A 26,649-nucleotide genomic window follows, 5' to 3' on the forward strand; every position below is an offset into this window, starting at 1 on the left:
GGTCTCATCCTTTGGGAATGACAGCATCGAATGCGGAGGTAGGTTGCCTGCCCTCATCGTTTCGGCTCCTGATGCAGTCACTACCACTAGATCGCTGGGGGCTGGAACACAGAAGAGAGGAAAGGGGAGGGAAAGAAAGGAAGGAGAGGAGAGAGAAGAGGAAAAGAGAAAAGAAGAGGAAGGGAAAACCGGAGCATTTTCATATTCGAGATTGTAGCGTCCTTTCTTGATGTCGGAGCCAGAACTACTAGGTGTCCCCAGGAGCTCTTTTGTCTGTGCCCTGGTGCCTATTTCTGGTGTGTTGAGTTCAGATCATGGAGGATATGGTTTGGCAGTATTTGAATTCTGGTCTTCCCCAGTCTGCCTGCTACTGTACACATTTCAGAGTCTTCCAAGTACCTGTCCCATGCATTCTGTATTTAGTGGAAGAGACATGGTGCAGTGAATTCTCTCCAACTTACCCAGGACCACTTGCTTCCTAAAAGGCAAAACTGGGTACTCTGATGATTGAGGGTGATAAGACCAGAGATGGCTGTTTGGCCACAGGGTCTCAGATGTCTTGTCATATGTCCTGAGGTGCCCGTCACCCTTGCTTTGCCAGTGGGGTCCTGCCTGGTTAACAGATAGGAAGTAAACATCCCTAACAAAGAGGACCTGATTATGGCAGGTGGACAGGATTAGGGTAGAGGGGGAAAGCTTATTTCTTTTGACTCTCCATCTCGTGTTCAAGAGAGTGGGCAAGCAATCTTACTGACCTAAGATAGGGATTTTTTGCTAATTGAAAAAAAAATAATCACCTCTAAACTATTGATTGCTTTGTGGTTTGAAGATGTTTCCTGGAGGTAATACTTTTGCTTAGGAAAACTTCTCTCCCTCTGGAGTTGCTTAGTTTTCATCTATGATCTATTTTCTATTATCTACAATCTATTTTCTGTGTTATCTATAATCTGTTTTTAGTTCTGGGGTTTACGGCTTCTTAAGACCACTCCCCAAACGACTGATCATATGAATAATTTGCATTCTAATCTTCCACAGAATTTCACATGGATTATGTCACTTGACCCTTTCATTTGTGTATCTTTTCATCCACAAAAATGAAGATACTGGCCCGGATCATCTTTAAGGTCACTCACAGCTGTAACCTCATTTGATTTTGCAAAATATCCTTTTCCTGCCGGCCTGAAATGGGTTTGTCTGCCAGTGAAATAAAATAGACGTCTATCTGTTGGGGTTTATGAAGGTGAAAATTAATCACATGGTTGATAATTAATTATATCTCTTTTCCCTTCTGAGTTCTGAACCAATTTAGAAATAGACCCAGATGTCAGGTAGAAATAATATCAGCTTTATGGTTAGTAGTGCTGCTTGGAGAACAAGGCTTGAACCTGTGGCCAAATAAGGCCTTCCTATTTCTTTCCCCCACAGACTGAACTTTTCCACCCATTTGTATGCTGGACAGCCAGTCTCCCCAGACAAACCCTGCTATCCCAAAACTACCATAGACAGGGTGGTTTAAACAACAAATATTTATTTGTCATAGTCCTGGAGGCTGGGAAGTCCAAGGTCAGAGTGTTGGTAGAGCCGGTTTCTGGGGAGGAGTCATGCCCTGGCTCATACATAGGTCGTCTTGTTGTACCTTCACACGACCCAGAAGAACAGGAAGCGAGTTATTTAATGTCTCTCCGTATAAGGGTCCGAATCCCCTTCACGATGGCTCCGCCCTTGTGACCGCATTCCTTCCCAAAGGCCCCATCTCCAAATACCATCCCACTGGGGATTAGAGTTTCAACATTTGAATTTTAGGGGGACACAGATACTCAGTCCACAGAGCAGGTTCCTTTGATCTTGATTATAATTTTGTGAGATAAAAGCTTACATCACTGCCACTTTAGAGACAAAAGAGCTAAGGCCTGCGGATGCTATTAACTTACCTGATTTTATACAACTAGGAAATGAAAAGGCCAGGATTTGAACCCAGTTAGTCTTACTTTAGAGCACCCCCCCTACCCAGATATGAACCCCGGAAAGGGACTGCTAAAATTGCCAAGGGAGAATTTTGTCTCTCTGAGCTTAAGGACAGCGTGGAAACATTTGGTCACTTAGATATCCCCGTGCATGTAGGAGGCAGCATGGTGCAATGGTTATGGTCGAGTTCCAGACCTGGAAAGCCAAGTTCGAACAGCAGCCTGGTCACTCAGCACGCACCTGCCGTAGGCCTTTATCCTGTTTGCTTTGACGTCTTTGGCTAGTTGGCTGCTACCGGCTCTGGGCTTTAATATCCTTTATCTGTTAGAGTGGCGACTACTTCTTGGAGTCCTTGCTAGGTTAAGATGGTACATTGCATATGGAAGGCTCAATGACCCATGGTAGCAATTCAGTACCTGGTAGCAAGTATTATTATTGTCACTGATGGTGTTGGGCATGGTGGTGTGGGTTCTGCCTCTGCTATAGTTTCAAATCTTGATTTCTTTTTTCCCATGCTGCCTCCCCCGTGCACTTTTAATGAAAAGCCTTTCTTGGCCAGAGCACTGCTGGCTGAAGACTCCGTTTGGAATCCATCCAGGAAACTGACCCCTGCTGGAACTCACCCCCTCCCCCTCCTCAGAGTTTCTGTTAATTGCCATCTGGCTATTTTTAGTTTCTTCAAGGGTGTGCAGGGTCCAAGCAGGAAAGTCCATCCTGCTGAGGGTGTGGGGCTGTGTGAGCCGTAGGGTTTTAATTTGGAAATGTTTTGACACTTCATTTGTCAGGGCACCAGTTGCTGGAACCTTGGGAGAATAAGCGGGAGCCGGGAGCTTATTACTTTGTTTTTTTTTTTTTTTTTTTTTTAAATCAGCTTTTTCACACAGGAGAGAATCCCCCGCCGCAACAGCTGCTTGGTGCATTCAAATGTGCAGTTGGCTTAGGCTGAAGGGATTCGGGGATTTGAAAGCTTAAAAAAAAAAACCGTAAATAACAACAACATACATGCAAAAGCAACCCACTCCCGATTGTCAGCTGATACTCTGATTTGCAGAGCCTGAGCTCCCGGCCCCTCCATGGTGACTTTTCTTCACTGTGGGCTTATCATCAGCTTGGTCAAAGGCCCTGGAGTCTGCCTCTCATCCTCCTCAGAAGTTCTCCTCCCGCTTTGAAACGCTGCAGAGCCTTGGCTAAGCCCACACACTAATGAGGTCTGACCTTCATCATCGACAGGAAGAAAGCTGCAGCACAGGCCCGCCCAGGAGTCCTGTCTGTATGGGATGAAACAGCTCTTGCCTCCTTATTTTAAAAACAAAACAAAACAAAGGGAGGGGGTGCGCCAGAATAGCTCAGCCAGTTTAAGTGACCGACTTTGGCTCAGGTCATGATCTTGCGGTTGGTGGATTCGAGCCCTGCATCAGACTCTGTGCTGACAACTCAGAGCCTGGAGCCTGCTTCCAATTCTGTGTCTCCCTCTCTGCCCCTTGCCCACTCACGCTCTGTCTCTCTCTCAAAAATAAATGCGCATTAAAAAAATATTTAAAAAAAAACAACAAAACAAAACCTCTTTAATGAGGTATGGATCAGGTCAAAAAATGATACATATTTGACATGTGCAACTTGTTGATATTGGAGGCATCAGCGTATATCCGGGAAACCATCACCACAGTCTCCGCCATAAACGTATCCATCACATCACTTCCAAAGTTTCGTCCTGCTGTTTACTTAATATTCCGTGATAAGAACACTCAACAGCAGATCCATCCCCTTAGCAAATGTTTAAGTATGTGACGCAGCATCATTAGTAGCAAACAGAGTGCAGCGGACATCCAGGAATTCAGAGTTGAGTTGCTCATCTCACGCAGCTGAAACTTCATACCCTTTGACTAATGCTTTCCTATTTCTCCTTCTCCCCAGCCCCTAGCGACCAGCATTTGCTCTCGGCGTCAATGAATTTGACTATTTGAGATGCTTTGATTCAAGGGAAATCGTGTAGCCTTTGTCCTTCTGTGTCTGGCTTATTTGATTGAGCGGAATGCCCTCTAGATTCATCCATGGTGTTGCTCATGGCGGAATCCCCCTTTTAAGGAAGAGTAATATTCATCGTATGTATATACCACGTTTTCAAAAATCCATTCTTTACGTCTTCCGCTTCTCGCCCCTGGGCATCATCTTTGATCTGGTGACAGCAAAACCCTTGCTCAGTGCTGTGTAGGGAGGCAGGAAGAAAGGAGATCGCTCCTGATTCCTGCTAGGTGCTTGGCATACCTTATCTCCCTTAGTACTTGTGTGTTAACTTGTTAGCTGCCAAGTTCAAAAGCCAGCTCTCCCGACTTGAGGGAAGGAAAGAGAGAAAATAATTTCTTTAAAGGATACGGGGTCATCAGACAGTAGGCGTGGAGGCTCCGTGACCAAGAATAAGTTCCAAAGTCACACTGTACAATTGGTCTCAGAGAGACAGCAGTGCAGCCAGACATGGGCACCATGCCTGCCCAGCCTTCACCCTCTGGTGCCCTTGAGTGTTGTCCTTAGAACTCCCCTCTGGTGAGCTGGAATCCGGACGCAGTTGTGACCTCCCCTGAGCGGATTCTCTGGCAGCCCCGAATCTTCACATTCCGAGCTTCGCCTGCAAAACGCATCTTATTGGTGGAACTTCGGGCCTGCCTCTGATTTAGCTTCGAGGGTGCGACAAAGGACCATCAGACGCCTTCAGCTTCCCTGCTGGGAGGCTGGTGCTGCCTCAGAAGTGGGGCGTTGTCCAAACACAGGAAGGGGTTCAGATGCTGAGAGGCATAGGAATGGCAAGTGCGCACCGTACCATGCAGCGAACAACCACCATACCTGTTGTCTAATAGTATAGATAAAGGGACCAGATACATACATTTGACTAACTTGCTTTAGGGTGCACAGCTACTGAGTGGTAGAGTTATAGGCAAACTCAGGTCTCTCTCTCTCTCCCCCTCTCCGAAACACCTGAGTAATGCATTTGTTTTCCTATGGCTTGGACTTTGGAGGCTGTTTTCATTTCCTAGGGCTGCCTTACAAGCTCGGTAGCTTAGAACAACAGAAATTTATTCTCTCTCTGTTCTGGAGGCCAGAAGTTCAAAATCAAGGTGTCCCAGGGCCATGTTCCTTCTAAAGGCCCTGAGGGAGGGGGTGGGCTTCCTGGCCCCTTTGTAGTTCCTTGTGGTTGTTGGCAATCTTTGGCGGTCCTGGACTTGTAGACGCATCGTTCCAATCTCTGTCTCCATTGTCTGTGACAATGTCTCTGTGTGTCTCTGTGTGTTAATCTGTCTCTTCCTCTAATGATACCTATTATAATCCAGTATGTTGTTATCGGAACTTAATTCTCTATAAAAACGTTATTTCCAAATAAAGTCACATTCATAGGTTTTGGGTGGACGTGAATTCTGGGAGACACTGTTCAACCCACTCTGGAGGCCAAGATTCATGCTAGATTGTATACCACAGGAACTCGTCCCAGGGATTGATTCTGTGAGGTAGGGGTGAGCAGAAAGATAGAGAAATGGGACTTGGCCTTTTTTTTCTTTTTTTTTTTTAAGTTTATTTCTTTTGAGAGAGAGAGAGACTGAGCATGCAAGCACGGGAGGGGCAGAGAGAAAGGGAGAGAGAGAATCCCAAGCAGGCTCTCTGCTGTCAGCACAGAGCCCATAGCGGGACTTGAACCCACAAACCAGGAGATCGTGGCCTGAGCCAAAACCAAGAGTCAGGAGCTTAACTGCCTGAGCTACGCAGGTGCCGTGAAAAATGGACTTTGGTCTTAACTGATCTCTTTGGCCCCTTGAGCCTTAAGGGAGCCTCTGCGTAGGTTTCCCTTCGTAGAATGTGAAGGGAATGATTCTACGCAGAATGATTCTCTGCGTAGAATGTGAGTGTGAAGGCAGATGGCGTGTCTGTGCCAGGATTCTCCTGAGCTTGAATAGAAGCCGCTGCCGGAAGACCACAGGGAGAAAGATGCCAGAGCCGGCAGAGGAAACTGCTTTCGTTTGGTATGAGAGCAAAGCGCAGCTTTCAGGGAGAGCCAAGGAGACTGAATACGCAGTGGTTTCAGACTCTTTTTTAGGGCATTTGGGAATGAGGGAGCGGGGGGCTTCCATGCGCTAGATGGATTTCTAGCCAAGATATCTGTGCTCAGAGCCCATCTCTGCATCTTTCAAGATGGTGACAAGCGCCCTTACTCTTTCTGAGGTTCATGGTGAATGGAGATGAGACTGACTCAGACCCGGCAGCACAACAGGGTGATGGCACTATAGCAGTCGACCGTCAGGCCTCCGTGGTTTAAGCCACCAGAGCTTACGTCCCAGCCAATCCATTAGGGGCTGGCTGAGGGCCCCGCCTTGTCTTAGGCTCACCCCAGGCCCCAGACTGCAGGAGCGGCCTCCACGTGAAACACGCAGGGAGAGGGAGAGAATGGCAGACCCCGCCCCGAGTTCTTCAATCTTCCAACCGGAAGTGACCCACGGTACTTCTGACCACATCACGTGGGCCATAGCAAGTCATGGGGTCACTGCTAATTCGAAAGAGCAAGGAGATGCAATCCTACCGCGTGCACATAAGGAGTACCAAAAATAGTTGGTAAATGGCACTAATGACCATCATACCAGATGCTGCTTTTGCAAAATCGTTCAAGAAGGGACAGATTGCTAAGGTGATATTGTCAATGCATCAGCTGTGTGTGAGAGGGAACTAGGGGAAAAAACGGGAGGGTTTGAAGGATTAATATCTCACTGCTGTGGTTTTATTGGTTAACTTACTATTAACTTCTGCCTGATGGATTGCCTACCCACTGGATACGAGGCATTTTAGAAAGTTCCTAGGGTTGAATTTCTAAACCTCCCTGTTCCCTCTAAGGCAGTACTTCTGAGGCAGTGCCCAGGATTAGGCAGAACCCTCTGTGCAGCCATCATTTCTAAGGTACATGATTTTGTTTTAGTATCCGCTTTCCAGTATAAGAACGTAAGTAGGCAAACAGGATAAAATTAATAAGAAGCAGTTACATAGGACCACACGATCCATGAAAAAGGCAGCTGTAAGTACTCTACTAGAACCTGATCTTGTCTAGCACTGAACCGGGAATTGGGCTCTGATGAGCTTAGAACTTGGACTCCTCTTTTCGCTTAATCTGAGCTGTGAACTCAGTGGTCATGTTGAATTTCGCGTAACTTCCGTCATTTTCCTCACCTAGCTTCCCTAAATCACAGATCCTGAGGCAGAGGCTTACGAGCTTGTACTTTATTAGGGAGGCCGATCTTAGGAAAGCACGTTTAAGGAGGAGGAGAGTGAGGCCGGCAAGGGCAGAGAGGGTAAGAGAGCATATTACTGACCTTGCCACAGCTTTATTAAAACTGATTGCTTGGTGTCACATGATATATTCAAAGAGGCCACATGAGGCCCCTTTATCCCCAAGCCATTCATTGAAGGGGAGAAAAGGGGAAAGACTTGTCCCCTGGGTGCCACACTCGGACTGGCCAAGGTTTGCCTCCACAAGGTGTCAACTCCCTTGTGTTTCAAGGGCACACACGTGCCGGTGCTAAGCGGGTGCTCTTGGGCTTGCCTCACGCCTCAAAACCAGCAAGGAAATTGCGGGAACAGGTGTGGAACAAAATACAGGTGGTGTGAGTGGGGAGCGTGTGCTGTTTTGTCCTGCCCATGACCACCATGAGGGACCGGGGGCGCCCCCGCAGCAGAGCCTTGGGCAGTAGTGGCTGTAGCAGTGGCAGCAGCAATGAAACTCAGCTCCAGCGTTCGCAGATGACCACAGGCAATTTCTAGGGCCACCCTGGCCACACAGCCACGCAACTGTTCCCATTCCGGCACCACGCAAAACCCGAGCGTGTCGTAAACACCACCCCAGCCAGAGACCTGGGAGGCAGTCTAGACCTTCCCTTTTCCTGTCCAGTCTCCAAATACTTTAGCTCCAAATACTTTAGCTTTTGCAACTCCTGTTCCCCTCTGTCCCCTTGCTCATTCGTAGCTCTCATTCGTATCGTCCTTCTGGAATGTTGCAAGTTTCCCACTTAGTTTCCCTACTGGCACCAGAGTGAAAAATACCTTTGGCTTTACGTGGGAGAAAGTCCCCACTCACGTCGGCTAAAACTGTCAGAGGTGGTATAACTCCAAGGTGTTTTAACCCAATGACTCTGAACATCACATCCTTAGTTTAACTGTGTCCAAGAAAGAAGAGGTGTCTTTTCTGTGTGTCTCAGAAGGGAAGAGATACTTGCCAATACCCCCTCGTGGACTTGCCCTCCGGTCTCATTAATAGCATTTTATCACACACCTGAGCCTAAAGCCATCACTGGCAAAAGGAACGGAACCAGCTAGGATTGACATTGGCCACCAGGGTCCCTCCCTGGGAGTGGGGATGGTTTACTAAATGGTGGAGGATAAGTACTCAGTAATATTGAGAATAATTCTCCTGTTGAAATGTCTTATGGTCCTTCTTTACTTGCGGATCAAGTCCAAGCTCTTGGTCTTGTATACAAGACCGTCTGTGATCAGGTGGCTGACAGTTGCTCCAGCTTTGGCTCCTGTCATGTTAATGTCTCAGCCATGTCCCTACTTCTACCCGTAACACACAGATGACGCTCGGAGGACATCTATTGCCTCCTAAATGTGACAGGCTCTGGGTGCTCCCACTACTCCGTCGATTCAGAGAGCACAACTTTGACTCAACTTTCAGTGTCCACTGCTCAGTGTACCTCAGGGAAGTCTTTCCAGACTCCTATATGTAATTCTGTCCTACAATCGTGAAACACAGTATTGCATACAAATAATTAATGTCATACAATAATGCAACACATAATTGTACTTCTTTCTGACATCTGTCTCTCTCTCTGTCCCAGACAATCATGCTTCATTCATCTCTGCATTCCCAGCGCCTAGCAGTGCTTGGCGCAGTGGGTAATGCGAGGCATTTAGTAGATGTCCGATGAATGATTGAGTGTCTAAAGCTTTAGAGCTAGGTGAGCTTTAATCCGAGACCACTGAGACCACTGGCAGCCTACGAAGGGGGCTGATCATCGGGAGATAAGCAAAGCGTGATCCATATACTCTGTGTTTTCCACAACAACAGGAAAATCATGGGAGAGCTGGTGAAAGGTACTTCTCTTAAAAGATGGGTGATGGATTTATCTACCTTCTGCCAGAAGACCAGGCAAGATGAAACAAAGGTTCCTAAGCATTAAACATGCATTGTTCAAATACAGGCAGCTCTTTGGTCAAAAGTTTCACTGCACAGCAGATATAGAATTCTATCTTCTGAGGAGCTCCCGCTGCAGGATCCTTATGCCATAATGGAAGTGCTGATTATCTGAACAAAATTGAAGTCTCAGCTGCAAAGGCCGTAAAAGGATGTCTTCTGCAGGCCTTGGGATGATTTGGAATTTTCTTCTCTGACCACAAAGAAAGCTGTGCAGGTCCGTCATTCTGTTACTGTCTAGACGCTGTGTAGTCTATCTGTCAGTCAAGAGCTGGGATACTGAAAGAGTCGAGTGAAATCTCTGGAGGTAGGCAGTCCATGGCAGGTGGTGATGGAAACAGGCCCAGCACCGCAAGAGCATGGGGCCCACGTCACTTTGGGTGGTTTGGCGGAGGTGTCTCCAGGTGTGAGATGACAATGGCGAGAAGAAACATTGGTGGCCTTGGCAGTGGACAGGTGGGTTGGACACAGGATCTCGGCGTATAGGACGTACAGACATTACAGTTGGGATATTCAGTTCAGGATCAGGTATTGATATGCTCAAGCCACGAAAGAAAGAAGGAATTAATAATAACTGGCATAACTCAAGGGGCTGATCGTGGGGTAATCAGGACCCCAGTCTTGGAAGATAATTATAGAATTGCTGGGGTGAAATAAGAAGGCCAAGTGTGACCAATATTAGTATAGCCTGAAGAGTGCAAAGAATGACCTAAGTGGGAAGCACCCAGGTGGCTCAGCCCGTTAAGCATCTGACTCTTGGTTTTGGCTCAGGTTGTGACCTCGGTTTGTGGCTTTGAGCCCCACATTGGGCTCCAGGCTGACAGTGCGGAGCCTGCTTGAGACTCACTCTCTCTCTCTCTCTCTCTCTCTCTCTCTGCCCCTCCCCCACTCAAAATCAATAAGTAAACTCAAAAAAAATAATAATAATAACATAAGTGGAAGATGAAGGGAGCGGCTGAGAGCATAGGGTTTGAGTTAGACGCGTTTGCTTTTTTTATTTCATCTCTGCTATTTATTAAGTCCGTAGCTGTAACTTTATCAGATTCGCAGCCTCTTTACAACATGGAGAAAATAATCGTACTCTCATTATAGAATTGTCACCACAAGTAAATGACGTAATGCCAACAAAGTTCTTACAGGCATAACAACATAATAAGTATAAAACAAAGGGTACGTATTTACTTTCTTTTTACTCTGTTATTCAAGAGTGATTTTGTTTCACACTTTCATAAAGACCTAGATGTTCCTCATTAATTTTAACCTAGTAAAATCCAAATAAGTGTCTCTGAACCTTCTTGGAGCTGTTTTAGCCCCATCCAAACATTTTGTAGGATTTCTTTGCCCGGGAAAACCACCAGAGCATATAATTAAAATCATCTGTATAAACAGAAGGATGACCCTATCTGTTTAATATTTTTCGAATTTACTTTATTTATAAATACATTCTTAGAATTCTTGGCCACTGTTACATGGACCAATTGTTGACTTTTCCCCATGAGTCCTGGCAGGGAGTTCACACCATTTTCTTGTGTTCCCTGATAGGAGCCCCAAATTCACCATCTTCACTTACTGCCTGTGTAGCCGGGGGCGGCTGAGGATTTATTCTCTCTCTAGAGAAGCATTGTACACAAGAGCTAACTGGATCATAGTGTGATATAATATGGAAATGTAAAAAAATAAAATAAAGTCCTTCTTTGAAAGTTGCTTACGATCACTAGATTGGAGAGGTTGTGTTATGCCGGTAGAAGATGCTTTTTAAGGAGGTAGTATTTTCTGGATCATGAACTGGTTCCCTCTTTGTGGCAGTAAGACACATTTTCTTTCTTTTTTTAAAGAGAGAGAGAGAGAGCAAGTGTGAGTAGAAGAGAGGGACAGAGGGAGGGAGAGAATCTCAAGCAGGTTCCGTTCCCAGCATGGAGCCTGATGTGGGGCTCGATCCCACAACCCTGGGATCATGACCTGAGCCAAAATCAAGAGTCACATGCTCAACTGACTGAGCCACCCAGGCTCCCCAGAGACACATTTTCCTTATTCAGTTTGTTCAACAGAGATGTAGTGAATGTCTCCACTATGTGCCAGACCGTATGCTCTTATCAGGGATTCGGTCGTGGGTGAGGAACAGGTGGAAGTCTCTCCCTTAACCAAGTGTATAGTCCAGGGGAGCAGATGTTAATCAAATAATCACTCATTGAATGGGAAATTATAACCAGGAGGAGTGTTACAAAGGAAGGGTATACAACAGGAGGACTTAGCTTGGGAAGGGAACAGAGATCAGGGATGTCTTCTCTCACGGAGAGCCATTTGGAATCTGAAGGGTGAGTTGTTGTGTCAGCCAAAGGTTCTGCAGGAGAGAGTTTACACACTCGACAGGGTGTTTTGGGAGAGTTAAATCACAGGACTGCGTACCAAGATGTGGGCGGAGTTAAGAGAACCAACACAGGATGCTGAAGCAACCTGGCACTAGCCAGAGAGACTTGTTACCACATGTGGGCTGCAATGGGCGCTTCCTAGAAAGTGGATGGGACGGTCATAGCCGTAAAGATGGAAACCCACCGAGAATTGTGGCTTTGGGTGGAGGGGACAACCAGTCTCCGGAGAGCCAGGAAGGAAGAAGCCAGGAGAATAACTCACCTGACCTTGCTGTTCCCAACCCCTCTGACTTTCTGTTGTATTTTCTCTTGACTGCTCCCAAATGGGGTCCAGGGGCAAGGAAGCCATTGATGCGGTCCACGTAGGTGAGACTTGTGACAAAAAGCAGGTGGAGGAATGTGGAGCACAGACCTGGAGTAACAAATAGAAAAGATCTAGCTTAATGGGCATTGACTAGGTAAAAACAAAAACATTACCATAGGCTGATACCATAGAGTATGCAGTGGGGAGCACCCCAAAGGGAGCAGCATTTACTAAGGCCCTATGGCAGAAAGGAACATGGAACCTTCCAAGAGGCCTGGGTCAGGGCAGAAGGCTGCCTCAGATAGTCACAAGGGTGACCCAAGAGACATGTTGGGATCACAGTCAAGGAGGAAGGATGGAGATCACAAAAAGAAACAGTATAGAGTCAGGTCTGTGAGATGGCTTGGAGACCAAGAAGCAGAAGGTTAGGTTGAGTGAAAAATTTCAGCATGTAAGTGCTGAATAAGGCAAGGGCATCCTGGGCTTAGCCTCTGGCTGCTAGCTTTGCATGCAAGGACACTCCCAGAGTTGAAATGGCTGGGGAACATCATAAGCCTTTTCCAGAAATATTTCAAGGTGATGTTGGAATTAGAAGACTGCCCTAATGAGTCATCGCATTTGGTCATTTAGCCAACAAATATTTATTAACGATTTTTGCTTTCATGTTGTGCTGGGTGCTGAGAGATAAATGATGTGCTTCTTATCTTTGGGGAACTCATAGGCTTGGCAGGGAAGGCAAACATGTAAAGAAATATTTGCAGTATCATCGGGGCACCTGGCTGGCTCAGTAGGTAGAGCGTGTGACTCTTGATCTCAGGGCTGTGAGTTCGAGCCCTGCATTGGACATAGAGATTACTTAAAACCTTAAAAGAAAAAAAATACAGTAAAACGTTGGTTTGCGAGCATAGTTCGTTCCAGAAACGTACATGTAATCCTAAGTACTTGTGTATCAAAGCGAATTTCTCCATAATAATGGGAACTCAGATGATTTGTTCCACAACCCAAAAATATTCATATAAAAATGATTACAGTATTGCAATATACAAAATAATAACGAAAATACAAGATATCAAGAAAAAAGCAAATTAACCTACATTTACCTTTGAAAACCTTTGTGGCTGGTGTGAGGGAAACAAGAGAGAGGAGAGTTATTGAGTAGGACGAGTTTCACTAACGAATGTCGACTACAGTGCAGTCTTAAAAACTCTTGTCAGGGGCGCCTGGGTGGCTCAGTCCGTTGAACATCTGACATCAGCTCAGGTCATGATCTCACGGTCTGTGAGTTCGAGCCCCACATCGGGCTCTGTGCTGACAGCTCAGAGCCTAGAGCCTGCTTCAGATTCTATGTCTCCCTCTCTGCCTCTCCCCTGCTTGTGTTCTCTCTCTCTCTCTCTCAAAAATAAATAAAAACATTAAAATATTAAAAAAAAAAAACCTCTTGTCATATACTCTATGCAATGTAACTGACAATAAGGCAGCAGAGGAAAGGGTCTATAATCTGCTGGCAGCCTGACCTAGAATGAAGCAAAGCATTCCTAACCTTACTCTTGTACGGAAAACCAGAGGAACATCCATGGGTGCTTTGAAGTGACAAAAAATACACTACTGCCAGTGGGGGGCACCTTCCAATGTTCTGAAAAATTACCGATTTCTGCCAAACACCGCAGCCTGAGATTGAACATCCAAGCATGGGGGATGATCACCCACAATCCCACAGTGAAAGAGAGAAAGAGAGAGAGAACCATTGGCTCAGTTGTGATCACGTGACGTTTGGCATCACGGACGACTCGTATTGCAAGACATGGCTCGTTTATCAAGTTAAAATTCATTAGAAATGTCTGCTCGTCTTGCGGAACATTTGCAGAACAAGTTACTCGCACTCCAAGGTTTTACTGTATATGCGGTGTCCTGTGGTAAGCTCTTCTGGAGAGCCATGTACCAGGCAGCCTAGACTGGGGACGTCAGAGAACGTGTCCCAGAGATGTGGTATCTGTGCTTGGTCATCACTTCCCCAGGGGGAAAAATGAGAAGAATTTCACCCAGCAGAAAAGTATTGTTTCAGTGTGTGCCAACCACTAAAGCAAACAGTCCCTAAATCTCAGTGGTTTCACGTAAGGAAATTTCTTTCTTATGGCACGTCCAGGGTGTTCTGAGTGGCTCTTCCCAAAGTGGCGACCCAGGGAGTCAGGCTGTTTTCACCTCCAGCAGCTGGTTTCCAGCGTGACTCCATAAGGAGCAGAGGGTGTGGGGAAGGAAGGCAAGGTACACCTTCAGCCACCTCCCCACAGAAGGGACACTCGTCACTTCCCCTCATGCTCCATTGAGCTAAGTGGTCCCGTGGCCCTATGGAGATACAGGGGAGCAGAGATTGTCGTCCAGGCTCTGAGAGAGCATGAACGTCTGGCAGGCTCTCGGCTCTCTCTGCCACAGGGGATCACACATGAGGGAGCCTAGAATCAGGAAAAGGCCTGCAGTTGGCAAGCCGGGGGGTGGGGGTGGGGGGAGGAAGAAAGAAGAGAATTACAGAAAAAGAGACCAGGAAAGCCAGTCATTGCCGGATGGCTGAGGCCCAAGGACAGCACATCGAGGAGATGGGGACTTTCCGCTTAGCTGCGTGGCATCATTGGGGGTGTCTGATATGCCCAGATTTTCATCTCTTCACAGCACACCCCTTTTTTCTCATCTTTTACTACACAGAGAGAAGGCCACGATGGTGGGGAGGGTTGAGCATTGCCCAACTCTGCCACTTACCGGCCATGTTACCTTGAGCTGGAAGTAGTCTGTCCACGCCTCGTTTCCTCATCGATAAAATGGGGACAAACTGTGAACTCCCCTTTCCAGGGAGACATTGCAATCAAATAGTGTGAGGAGAACATCCTTGGGAAACTGTGGATGGCTTTGGAGGTACAAGGGGATTTTATTGCCTCTGCCCAACGTGGGGGGATATTTTTTTTCCCTAGGGCAAGAAAGGATAACTTAATATCTGCCAAGGTCCTCACACGTGCCCAGTCCTGTGGTGGCCTACCAGTGCTAGAATAAAAACTGGGACCAATGTAATCTTCTGTGAGGGCAAGAAAATATGATTGGAGGTAGCTTCAAGGCTTCCTGAAGTGCCATGTAGGAAGGCGTATAACAGAGTTATCTGTGTTAGTGGCCTCTCTCCTCTCGGATTTGGAAACCCCAGCTGGAAAGGGTAGTATATTTCCATTAGAGCCTAAATATTTGCTTTGACCTTTCGTTTTTTCACCAGAGGATTTATTCTAAGCCCTCCAGAGCTTTGTTTGCAACATTGCAAGGCTTACGTAGACAAGGCAAAATGTTCCTTCCTCTCCCCACCCTCTCCCATCAGCTCCAGACTGAAAATTCCCTTATTAAGTTTTTACATATATACACAAGTGGGAAGCAGATGGCATTATCTGGATAATGCTAAGAAAAGATCAGATTCTTTTCCAAGGCCTATGCACTGTTTTTGAAATAACCAAATGAATAAGGTTATTTGGGCCTGAAAAGAGGTATTGAAATAAGGTACCTGGGAAATTGCCTTCATTTGGGATTTTTCATCAGATAGGGTCTGGGTCTATTAAAGCGTACCAAATGGACTAATCTGGGCAAAGTTTGAACCACATCCATCAGGCTCCCTCCCATCTCTGACCTTTTTCTCTTTTCTTTCCATCACCTATCTCCTTCCTCTCTTTTGCGGCAAACATTTCTTTGGTTTTTAATCTGCAAGGGTCAAGAGAGCTGAAAAACGCTGTTCCAAGATGTGCTTCACAGCTCCCTAATAAAAGAGACAAAGAACACCACTCACAGGTTTTCAGGGCACCTGTCACCAGAGCAAACAGGTGCAATTCTCATTGTGTCTTCATTTTGCATCCATGTTTTGGACTGGGTGTAGACTGTGAAGTTTTATATTTTTATTGAATAAGGCTCCGGAAAGATTCTTCTGGATCTGGTGTATCTATTTGGGGGGGGGGGGGGGGTGCTGTGAATTGTACTTCCCACCCTAATGGCCGCATTCGCTAAAGAGTGGTCACAGGTGTTCTTGCAACGGAGCAGGGCCATGTGAAGATGATGTATTTCCTAGGGAGGACGAGGGGAGGGGAATGTTGGTATTTCTAAAAGTGTAGACAGCCTGACAGCAAATTCCAGAGCCTGGGTGACATTTTAAATTGGTAATGCTCCTAATTACCCAAACCCTAGGAAACCATATGGAATATAGCCACAGTTCTAGCATTAATATGAGTGAGCACTGTGAACCCGTTACTAACGGCATGCTCTCTTAGAATAATGGCACAGTATCTGTGTCAGCACAGTGTGATACTGCGGTTAAAACACACAGACACGCACACACACACCCTCTTGATATTTCCTATTTTGGGGGGAAATTTTCCTGCTATCAAAGTAAAAAAAAAAAAAGAGAGAGATCTTTTCTAAATTTCCTACGAAAAGTAATACTTGGTTTCCTCGCCTAACATTGCCTATCGGCGTCGCCGTGTGAAAATGACAGATTTATGAGGATGGACGTAAGTAAGCAGGTTTTACGGAACAGGCGCTTGGAAGGCGGATGTACCCAGATGCGAGTCTTCACTCCCCTCTCTGCTGCTAGATGAACTGGGGCCTGTTGGTCCGTGTCCGAATTTCAGTGTGGTCGTCTCCAAAGTAGTCCTAGTAATGCTGTTTACTCAGACGTTTATTATCAGGATTTAGAGCCAATCAAAACGTCTTGCTCAAAGCCAGTGCTGAAAGATGCTGAGTTAAGAGTCACTGATGTGGCAGGAGCAGTCACCTGAAATCCCAGTGATCAGATTGAAATTTGGGCCTTGGCTGCAGACATGTTTGGGGAGGAGGCCCAATACATATCACGTACCTCCTGCCTCTCAAATGTTGGGCCCTTGTGCTAGCGAAAGGTGATTGTCTTGATTTAAGTCCAAGGTCTGAACCCAGAGAATAGAAAAAAAAAAGCTTCTGAGAATTCTGTCCACTGCCTTAATACCCTCCTACCCTCCATTTGTAAACCTCCCCAACTGTGGGGTGGGGGGCCTGCAAAAAAGAAAAAAAAGCAAGCACAAACCCCACTTTTGGATTTTTGAAGACTTTATCTTCAGTTATTTCTGAATATATACATATATGAATATGTAATAAATTTATATATAAAAATTTTACATATATAAAATAAAACACAGAAGGTATAAAAACATATAAAATGATCGGTGACACTTTTCGTTTTGTTCCTGCTAACAGATTTGATAGGCGAGCTTATTCATGACGCTTTACTTTTCTTGGCCCTGGACGTCCTAACAGCGATCTGTGTTACAAAGACACCATGGTAGGGGAGCCTGAGTGGCTCAGTCAGTTCAGCGTCTGACTTCAGCTCAGGTCATGGTCTCACAGTCCATGAGTTCGAGCCCCACGTTGGACTCTGCTGACAGCTCAGAGCCTGGAGCCTGGTTCAGATTCTGTGTCTCCCTCTCTCTCTCTCTGCCCCTCCCCTGCTCATGCTCTGTCTCTCTCTGTCTCAAAAATAAATTAAAAACAAAAAACAGAGACACCATAGTAATAAGAGCAGTGATTTGAAAAACACCAATTACCTGCCAGGTGCTCTGTAGATACTTCATGTTACTTAATCCCTCCAACAAACCTTAAAAAGTGGCTATTATTATCCCATTAAACATCTGAGAAAATGGAGTCTCACGGAGATCCCTAACTTGACTAAGGTGAGACCATTTGTAAACAGCAAAGCTGGGGCGTTAAGCCTGAAGACAATTGCTCAAAGCCATGGTGGAGCCAACATACCTGTGCATTTTCTCACCCCTCTGTTGTCTTCGCTCTTTCTTCCAGATTGTCCTAGATGTTGGCTGTGGATCAGGAATACTATCATTTTTTGCCGTGCAGGCTGGAGCTAGGAGAGTGTATGCTGTCGAAGCCAGTTCTGTCGCACAGTACGCGGAGGTAAGTGGTTGTATTTTTACAGCGTCTCCTAACTAGGTCTTCAGTAAACGTCAGGGGACTAAGTGATGGAATCTTCCAGGTGGGTCATTTTGAAGCATTTTTTTTTGCCAGTCTGATTATTTTGTTCCTGTTGGCATTTTACTGCTGAGAGAAGCCAGACGTCACTGGAGTAACTGACATGAAAACAAGTTTTTAAAAAATTTCATGACATTGAAAATAGAACAAAACTTTCTTCTTCCCCATCCACTGGGTGGCAGGTGGGCCAGAGGGGGAGATGAATGTCTTCTTATCTTTAATGACCTACCAAGGTGAGGAGTCAGACTTTCTGGAGCGAGATTTATCTTGTTCTTAAGTGCTGTACTGACCAACTGTACCACTCACCTTATTTTTTTAAATTTTTTTTTTTTTTAACATTCTAGATCCCTAATTTTTTTTAATGTTTTTGAGAGAGAGAGAGACAGAGTGTGAGAGGGAGAGGGGCAGAGAGAGAGGAGACAGGGAATCCCAAGCTGGCTCCAAGCTGTCAGCACAGAGCCCAACGCGGGGCTCGAACTCACAAACCGCGAGATCATGACCTAAGCCGAAGTCAGATGCTTAACCAACTGAGCCACCCAGGCGCCCCTGCACCACTCACTTTAAATTTTAGTTTAGCTTTAAAGGGCTGTTGCTACATGGTTGTATTTGGAGCATAGACAGATGTCTGTGTTTCAAGGAGCTTTTTCAGATTTCAGGCATAGGTTGGAGGATAGATTCTTTGTTTTGAATATGGTATTCTGTTATCATGATTAAATGTGTACAAATATTAGAGAATAAGTCAAAGGCAGAAGTCAGGTCATAATGGCTGTCAGTAATAGTTGGTTGGATATAATAATAACCTGACTGAGCTGCAGAGATTGGATGGGTGTGTGCGCATGCGTGAATGGGGTAATGTGCTTGTCATTCACACCTGGACGAGGCCTGAATTTTAATGAGGGTTAGGAGGACAGAGAAGGAAGTTGGGCTGTTCCTTCTAATGAATATCGTGAAATGTTTCCCCAACCCGGAACAACTGGTAACGCAGAGCCGTGGTTGGTTTTGGATCGAGTGAACAAAGAAGAATCAGAGACAGGCCAGTATGGCGTGTGTGGAAGGAAAGATTGCCAAAGCCTGCTGGCTGGAATGTTGTTTTCCTTTCCAACAAGTCTTGATAAAATATTTTTGGTCATTTCCTTCTTCACCAGTTCTTAAAAGTTGTTTTTGTTGAATATTGGATACGCGCAAAAGAATATTTGTAAGATGTGTAAGTATAAAGGATAATGATGCAATGGACATGTGCCCTCTACTTCTTTTAAGAAATAGGCCATTAGGGTTTCCATTCAAGGTCCATATGGCTCCTCCTGATTGCTTTTCCTTTCTTCTCTAGACACAGGTAACCACAGTCTTGAATTTTTGTTTCTCATTCCCTTGTTATGTATAGGTTTACCTTATATATTTCTTTTTTTTAATTTTTTTAATGTTTTATTTTATTTTTGAGAGGGAGAGAGAGAGAGAGAGAGAGAGAGAGAGAGAGAGAGAGAGCACAAGCTGGGGAGGGGCAGAGAGAGAAGGAGACACAGAATCTGAAGCAGGCTCCAGGCTCTGAGCTGTCAGCACAGAGCCTGACATGGGGCTCGAACTCACTAGCTGTGAGATTATGACCTGAACTGAAGTTGGGTGTTCAACCGACTGAACTACCCAGGCGCCCCTACCCCTCTTTCTATCCCTAAAAACAAACCCTGTTTCATAAATAGAATCATAATGTATGCATTCTTGTATCATTTGTTTTTTTCGTCCAACATCATGTTCCTGATGACCATTCTGTGGATGTACACAACTATTGTTTCTTTATCTTCAGTGCTGGATACTGTTCTATTGTATGAAATGCCTCAAGTTGCTAGTTTACTGTTCTGTTGGCAGACTTTGGATGGCCTCCGTTATACAAGTGTTGTTAGGAATATTCTTGCACAACACCCGCCCGCCGCTGCGCCTTTGATAGAGCTTCTCGGTATAAACCCAGCAGTAGAATTGTTGGGTCACAGGACACGCATGCCTTCAGCTCTGCTCTGTAATGACCAGGTGTTTCCCACAGTGGTTCTTCCACCTTTCCCTCCCTCCAGCAGTAAACGACAGTGCCATTGTTCCACAGCTTCGTCAGCAGTTGATATTGTCAGGCTTTGGAATTTTTGCCCATCTGGTTTTTATGACATGCTGTTTGCATTTGCATTTGCATTTGCATTTTCCACTTATTAATGACTTTGAGCACCTGGGCAGAGCGTTTTGGCCGTTTGTGCCTTCTCTTCTGTGGAATAGCTGTTCAAGGGCTCTTTTGGACAAGTTTTACTTTGAATTATCTTTTTAATTCTAATTCATCTGTAGGAATGCTTTCTGTACTCTCGGTATTAATCCTATTCCATTATATGTGTGAAAAATAGCTTTGTCCAGTTGATCTCACCTTTTTCTTTACGATGCTAGTAGATTTAAATATGGAATCCTAAATAAAGGAGAAGAGGAGAATAGAAGCTTATGAAGAGAGAACCCTATAGTTAAAGATGCCTCCGCTTAGATTTTCATACATCTTACAGGGTATTCTTAAGGATAAGGAAGTGAGCCTAGAACTTTATCTCAGGTGTTGCTCAATCATTTAATCATATATTCATTCAAGTGCATCCCACAGTTGTGTTTTTTGGGAATATAGGAGTAGCAGTACCGATTAAGGTCAGTCTTCAGAGAGGTTCTATTCTTGTATTATTTTTTTTTAATATTTATTTTTGGGAGAGCGCAAGTGGGAGAGGGGCAGACAGAGGGGGACAGAGGATACTAAGTGGGCTCTACGCTGACCGACTGACAGCAGCGAGCCTGATGTGGGGCTCAAACTCACGAATTGCGAGATCATGACCTAAGCCAAAGTCGGGCGCTCAGCTGACTAAGCCACCCAGGTGCCCCCAGAGAGGGTCTCTTCTGATAACAGAATGATCCTGTGGTCTCTCATTTCAGACACCACTCCCCCCACCCCCCAAAAAAAGTGGCATAAATAATTCAGAGATTTTCTTTTTCTCATACAGTTTGTTTTCACGTATGTTTACATATATTTTATTTTTTTAAGTTTATTTTTTTCATTTTCAAGAAAGCGAGCATGAGCAGGGGAGGGGGAGAGAGAGAGGGAGAGAGAGAGAATCCCAAGCAGATTCCGCAGTGTCAGCATGGAGCCTGAAGCGGGGCTCAAACTCATGAACCGTGAGACCATGACCTGAGCTGAGATCAGGAGTCTGACGCTTAACAGTGCCCCTCATGTATATTTTAACTTGATTTGAAGAATAGTCATGATTTTTAAAACCTTGAGAACCTAATACCCTTGGCTGTAGTATTTTAAGAGAAGAGAGGAAGGAATTTATCTAGAGATACTCTTGCATTCCCTATCCATAGTCGCTCTCCAACCCCAGCATAAACCCTCAGTAATCACCAGTGCACCGTAAGAGGGGCCGTTCTAGAATTGTCTTTGAGATTGGTTTCTCCAAGAGAATCTTCATCCTGATTACACATATCAGCAGAACTGTTGCCTTCTCATGGAGTGGCGCTCCCCTCACGGACACTGTTACCCAGATTGTGGCTGTTGTGTAATTATGAGGGTATCTAGCAAGGAGCTAATACACAGGAGAAGAAAAGAGAAAGAATTAAAACTTTTTGCACTATTTAAAACTTTTTGCACTATTTAAAACTTGGAATAATTTCAAACTTGCAGGTACGTTGTAAAAATAAAAATAGTTCAAAGGCTGCCCAAATTCTCTTTACACTTTACCCCCTTGCTTTATCGTTTAGTCTGGTTTCCGTCTCATCCCTCCCCCAAACGTATATACACGTGTATGTAAATATTTACATATATGTCAATAGAGATAAAGGAGGAGGACACACACACACGCACACACACACACACACACACACACACACACGCACACACTTTTTACTATGGGTCAGCGATATATATTATGACCCTTTATCCTTAAACATTTCAGTGTGTGTTTCCTAAGAATGAGGCTATTCTCTGAAATAACCAAAGAAGAACTTAATTTAAGGGTGAAAAAAGAAGCTGTACAACGACTTGTCCATTGAGTCTTTCGATGTCACTGATCCAAAGGTTTTAGAGAAGCCGCAGCATGAGCGGAGAGATGGTCATCGTGGGTGTTGGGGCTAGGAGAGTCTATACCGAGCTGCCTTTTTGCTTGCCTATTATTTCCAAAGAGACTTGATTTTTAAAGCTTGAATTCCAAAAACCGTAGTTTTATTTTATCTTTGTTTTTGGCTTCTGTAGAGGATTTTTGTGTTTCTGTAATCTTTCTTTTCTGTATATAGTTGGGGCAGGTTGGGGGCGGGGGTAGCTTTTCAGATGCCAGAGAGGCTGCGCAGAGTCCTTGAAATCCTTGCTGCCAGGTCTCTTTGGCCCCGGAGACGTACCCTGCATGTGGCCCCAAGGACAGGCTAGTCACAATGCATTCAGGGCCAAAGGTGATTAGAACCTTCTCAAAAGGTGGATTTAATGCCAGTCTGGTCCCTCCTGATGAAGGCTATGGTCCCCACCGTGCCTCTGGCTGCTGCCTTGGGTGTCGTGAGATGCCCCCGTGGGCCAGGCCTTTTCACCCTTGTGGAGGGCGACCTGTACCAGCTCTTGATTTCTGCTTCTTACACTGACAATCATCTGTACAATTTGTGGGTGGCAGATTGCAAGTGTGAACAGCACACAAAAGATTTTCACTGTAAGCACAGGCTTTTATAGCGGCTCAGCACACAGTGCATGGGGCTCCTTTCGACCTTTTCATTATTTGGTAATTGAACCAGCAGACATTTAATTCTTTCCTCTGGAGTCTTCATTAAATTGCTCGGAAAAGATAAAATTGCAACAAGAAAGAAAAATGAACAAATTTAACTACCATCGCCTGGGCCTGGATTCTTCTTCTCACGCTAGGCTTCTGGGCTTTAAGTAAACAGAATATTTTCAAATTGCACTGGATTCAATTTCAGTTGCTTTCAGTGGCTCACACAGATTGTGTCCGGGCTGACCCTCAGACGGCAGGATGGTGTGAATGACTCCTTGTTTGGAGGGCATGTACACAGAGTCAGTTTTTGCGGGATAGTCATGAACTTACCCAAGTGCAGCCATGTGCTCTCATCCTGGGCCCCTTCTGACATTTCTGGGTCAGTAATAAGAGATCGTCCTTGTCCAAGAAACAGGGCAGGACTAAAGGTCTCCCCTGGGTTCCCAGCCTGTCCACCTCAAAATGGCAGCTGTGTCTTTCTCTCTTTTTGCTTTCTTATGTACAAAACATAGAGCTGAAGCTCCAGGATCATATAGACCAAATGGCAAAGAAAAAGGCATTAATCAAACGTACACACATACACAGTCAAGAAAGGGGGTATTCCTTAATTTCAGTTGCACGCAAACACAGGTCATTTCTCTCCATCTAATTCCTTGGGGGGCCAGGGGAATACAAGACTATGAGGGTAAGCAATGGTGAATAGATTGATGCGTTATAACCAATTTAGTCTTGAAACAGAGCTCTCTGGCACTGAGACTTAACAATATTCATAATCATTGTTGGGCCACTTAATAATTAGACTTTACTGGTACACAGTTCCTCTGTCTGCCTCATTAGGATGACTTTGAAGGAGTCAGACCAGGTACTTCTAGATGATGGAGAGGCAGAAGTAAAGGCGGGTGGAATTGGAGCCATTGAGATACTGCCTTTCTAGACCTGCCCGATTCGTAATCTACGGCTGTTCTGTGCCTCATGGGAGCCACGAGACACATGTGACTGTTTGTATTTAACTATAGGTTAATTTTTAAGAATGAAATACCTTAGTCACACTAGCTGCATTTCAAGGGCTCGACAGTCACAAGTGGCTGATGGCTATTGTATTGGACAGGGCAGGCAGGGAACATGTCCATCATCGCAGAAAGTTCTAGTGGGAAGCACCGATGGAGAGGACACAAGTGACCAGACTTCACTTGGCTGGCATCGGATGGCCAGGCTGGTGTCTGTGTTCATGGCCAGGCATTGGGAGCCTTGGCCGGATTGGACTGGCTTGATGTTAGGTGAGGCGCCCTCCCCAGTCCCTCATGCTGTGGGCATTGTTTATTTTTCTCTGATTTATGTGTGAGATCCGTCACAGAACAGGTTCCCTAGGAAACAGACTCTGGTGCAGAGATCTGCATGGAGGAAGTTTATCACGGAGGGCTCTCAGGAACCTGATGTGTGGAGAAATGAAGGAGGCAGGGTGGTACTATGCAAGGAGGCGTTAAGCTGCGTTATGGTCGGAATAAAGTGAACGTCCACTTGCACGGGAGTTCCTGAGCTGGGGCTGCCTATGGGAGTTGAATCACCTTGAGGCAAGGGCTTTCCATCCCACACCTTTTTGGTGTGCACTCCCTTGGGAAGGGCTGTGGCTTTGGGTCAGATGGCTGTGTGGGTGGAGGGAATTTGGTAAGACAAGACCCAGCTGAGAACCAGTGTTGCCAGTGTTCCAGCAGCTGGGGGAATGAGTCCCATGGTCCCAAAGCAAAGATCTGTAACATATGCCAGAGCAGGTACTACAAGATCAAGATTCCAGATCCTAACTTGGGACTATAGAGAGGAAGCTGGGGGAGGTTGGAGATGAAGATGTAATAGCAAAGCCAGGAGGTGATGGAACAAGCGCGATGATACTAAAAGCTTAGATGAGGCCACAGGGCACTTTGTCACATGTGCTTTAGGTGCGAGCAAAGATTGTCTAGAAATGGATTACACCACCTGACGCGATGCGCCTTCTACTGTCGGAAGCCCTGTGAAGACACAGCATACATCTAGGACACGATCTCTCCCCTCAAGTGGCTTACAATCCAGGTGGATTTCAAACAAGTGAAATTCTTGACACAAGACAGCGAGAACATGTGAACGGCAGGGATGAGAAGCTCCTGGGCCAGCAACGGCTCCTGTCGGCTGGGTGGGTCAGGGAGGCTGGTGGAGGAGAGATGGGATTTGAATTGAATCCTAAAGGATGAAAGACACGAAATGCCGTCTTTTCAAGCTTCGCCTCTTACTGCCGACAAGGAGATTTCTGAAGGCCCTTTGGTTCTTACTCGATTCCTTATCTTACGTGTGTTGGTAATCTCTTCACAAAATACTTTGAAGGCCGATTCTTGAACACTTGAAAGAGCATATACTTTGAAGTTTTCTGAGTTTATCCTGATTTCAACTCTTTGAGCTAGCTTTTTTCTCCAGTATTTTTAGTGTCTCCTACAGCTTACTTCTACTTCCTTCTCATTCTCCACAGACAAAATGCCTGAGTCATGAAGTTCCATCCAGCCCATCAACACTTTTTATTTTTGCACTGACAATGAAATTAAAAGGTGGCAGCAAGGAATCTGTTAAGGAAACGATAATAAGCATTTTTGCGTAGCTGAACTTTTAGAATTTAGGATGCATTTCTACATCTACAAACATGTAGTTCTTCCAGAAGAATCCGTGAAGGGCTTGGGGCAGGTAATATCATCCCCTTATCATAGATAATGCAGTGCCTTGGACATGGTAGGTCTTCACTTGATCTTAGCCAAAAGGCCGAGAAGTGATGGCCGTGGTAGGTCTTGAAGATGGGACACAGCCTGTGAACATCCAGGGGCTCATGGTTCCCTTGGAGATGAAGAGGTTAATGGGTTGGCTAGAAGCTGGACCACCTACCCTTCAGATAGTTCTTCCAAGATACAGGAGAAAACCCATCTTTTTCTTGTAAGGAACTGATTGTGAAGCACTTAAACGGGCAGACAGGTCTGCCATGTAGGAGGGAAACCTTCCTCCATTGGCCGTATCAGCTAGGAACACACTTGGGACAAGAGCAGCATAAAGAAATCCATGGGGAACGCCACCTCATTTGCCACAAAACCCTACCCAGGAAATAAGAACCCTTCTTACAGATGGATTGGTGATCGAGGCAAGGCTACATGAGAGAAAGTATCTTTGCCTCTTCGTCTCATTCAGCACTCAGTTCCTTATAACGTAGGCTCTAAACACCTTTGCCGCATTAGAATTGATGATTCTGGAATCACCCAGGGTGGGGTTGTATCCTTGATCCACAGCCTAATGGCCGTGTGACCTCAGCAGGTATTAGTTTCTTCTTGCTGCTGTAACGAATTAACAGAAGCTTAATGGCTTAAAACAACACATATGCATTGCCTTGCAGTTCTGAGCATCAGAAATACAAAGTGGATCTTGTGGGGCTAAAATCAAGGTGTCACAGAACCGTGTTCTTTCTGGAGGCCCTAGCAGAGAATCCATCCTTTGCCTTTTTCAGCCTTTGGAGGCTGCCCACATTCCTTGCCTACAGGCTGCATCATTCTGACTTTGCTGTTGTTGTTTGTTTGTTTTGGGAGTTTTTATTTTGTTTTAAACGTTTATTTATCTTGAGAGAGGGAGAGTACACATGCATGCATGTGAGCAGGGGACGGACAGGGACAGACGGAGAGACAGAATCCCAAGCAGGCTCCATGCTGTCAGCACACAGCCCGAGGCAGGGCTCGATCTAACGAATTGTGAGATGGTGACCTGAGCAGAAATCAAGAGTCCGATGCTTATCTGGCTGAGCCCCCCAGGCTCTCTCTGAACTTTGCTCTTCACTATCATCTTCTTCTCTCCCTCTTACCTCCCTCATGAAAAGATCTTTGTGTTTATATGGGGCCCACTAAGACAATCCACTATGCTCTCCCCGTCTTAAGATCCTTAATTTCATCACATCTGCGAGGTCCCTTGGCCATGTAAGGTAACACACTCAAAAATTTGGGGGGAGGCGCCTGGGTGGCGCAG

General features: G+C 45.5%; 1 protein-coding gene across 1 annotated transcript in view; it reads left to right on the forward strand.

The window, feature by feature from the left end:
- The window catches only part of LOC122205518 (histone-arginine methyltransferase CARM1-like), a 284,500-nt gene that overhangs the window by 146,120 nt on the left and 111,731 nt on the right, over positions 1-26,649 (forward strand). Inside the window, exon 5 of the mRNA XM_042913931.1 lies at positions 17,696-17,806. Coding sequence (XP_042769865.1) covers positions 17,696-17,806 — 111 coding nt within the window. The remainder of the gene's footprint in view (positions 1-17,695; positions 17,807-26,649) is intronic.

This window comes from Panthera leo, chromosome D4 (genome assembly GCF_018350215.1).
Source record: "Panthera leo isolate Ple1 chromosome D4, P.leo_Ple1_pat1.1, whole genome shotgun sequence".
Classification (NCBI taxonomy): Eukaryota; Metazoa; Chordata; class Mammalia; order Carnivora; family Felidae; genus Panthera; species Panthera leo.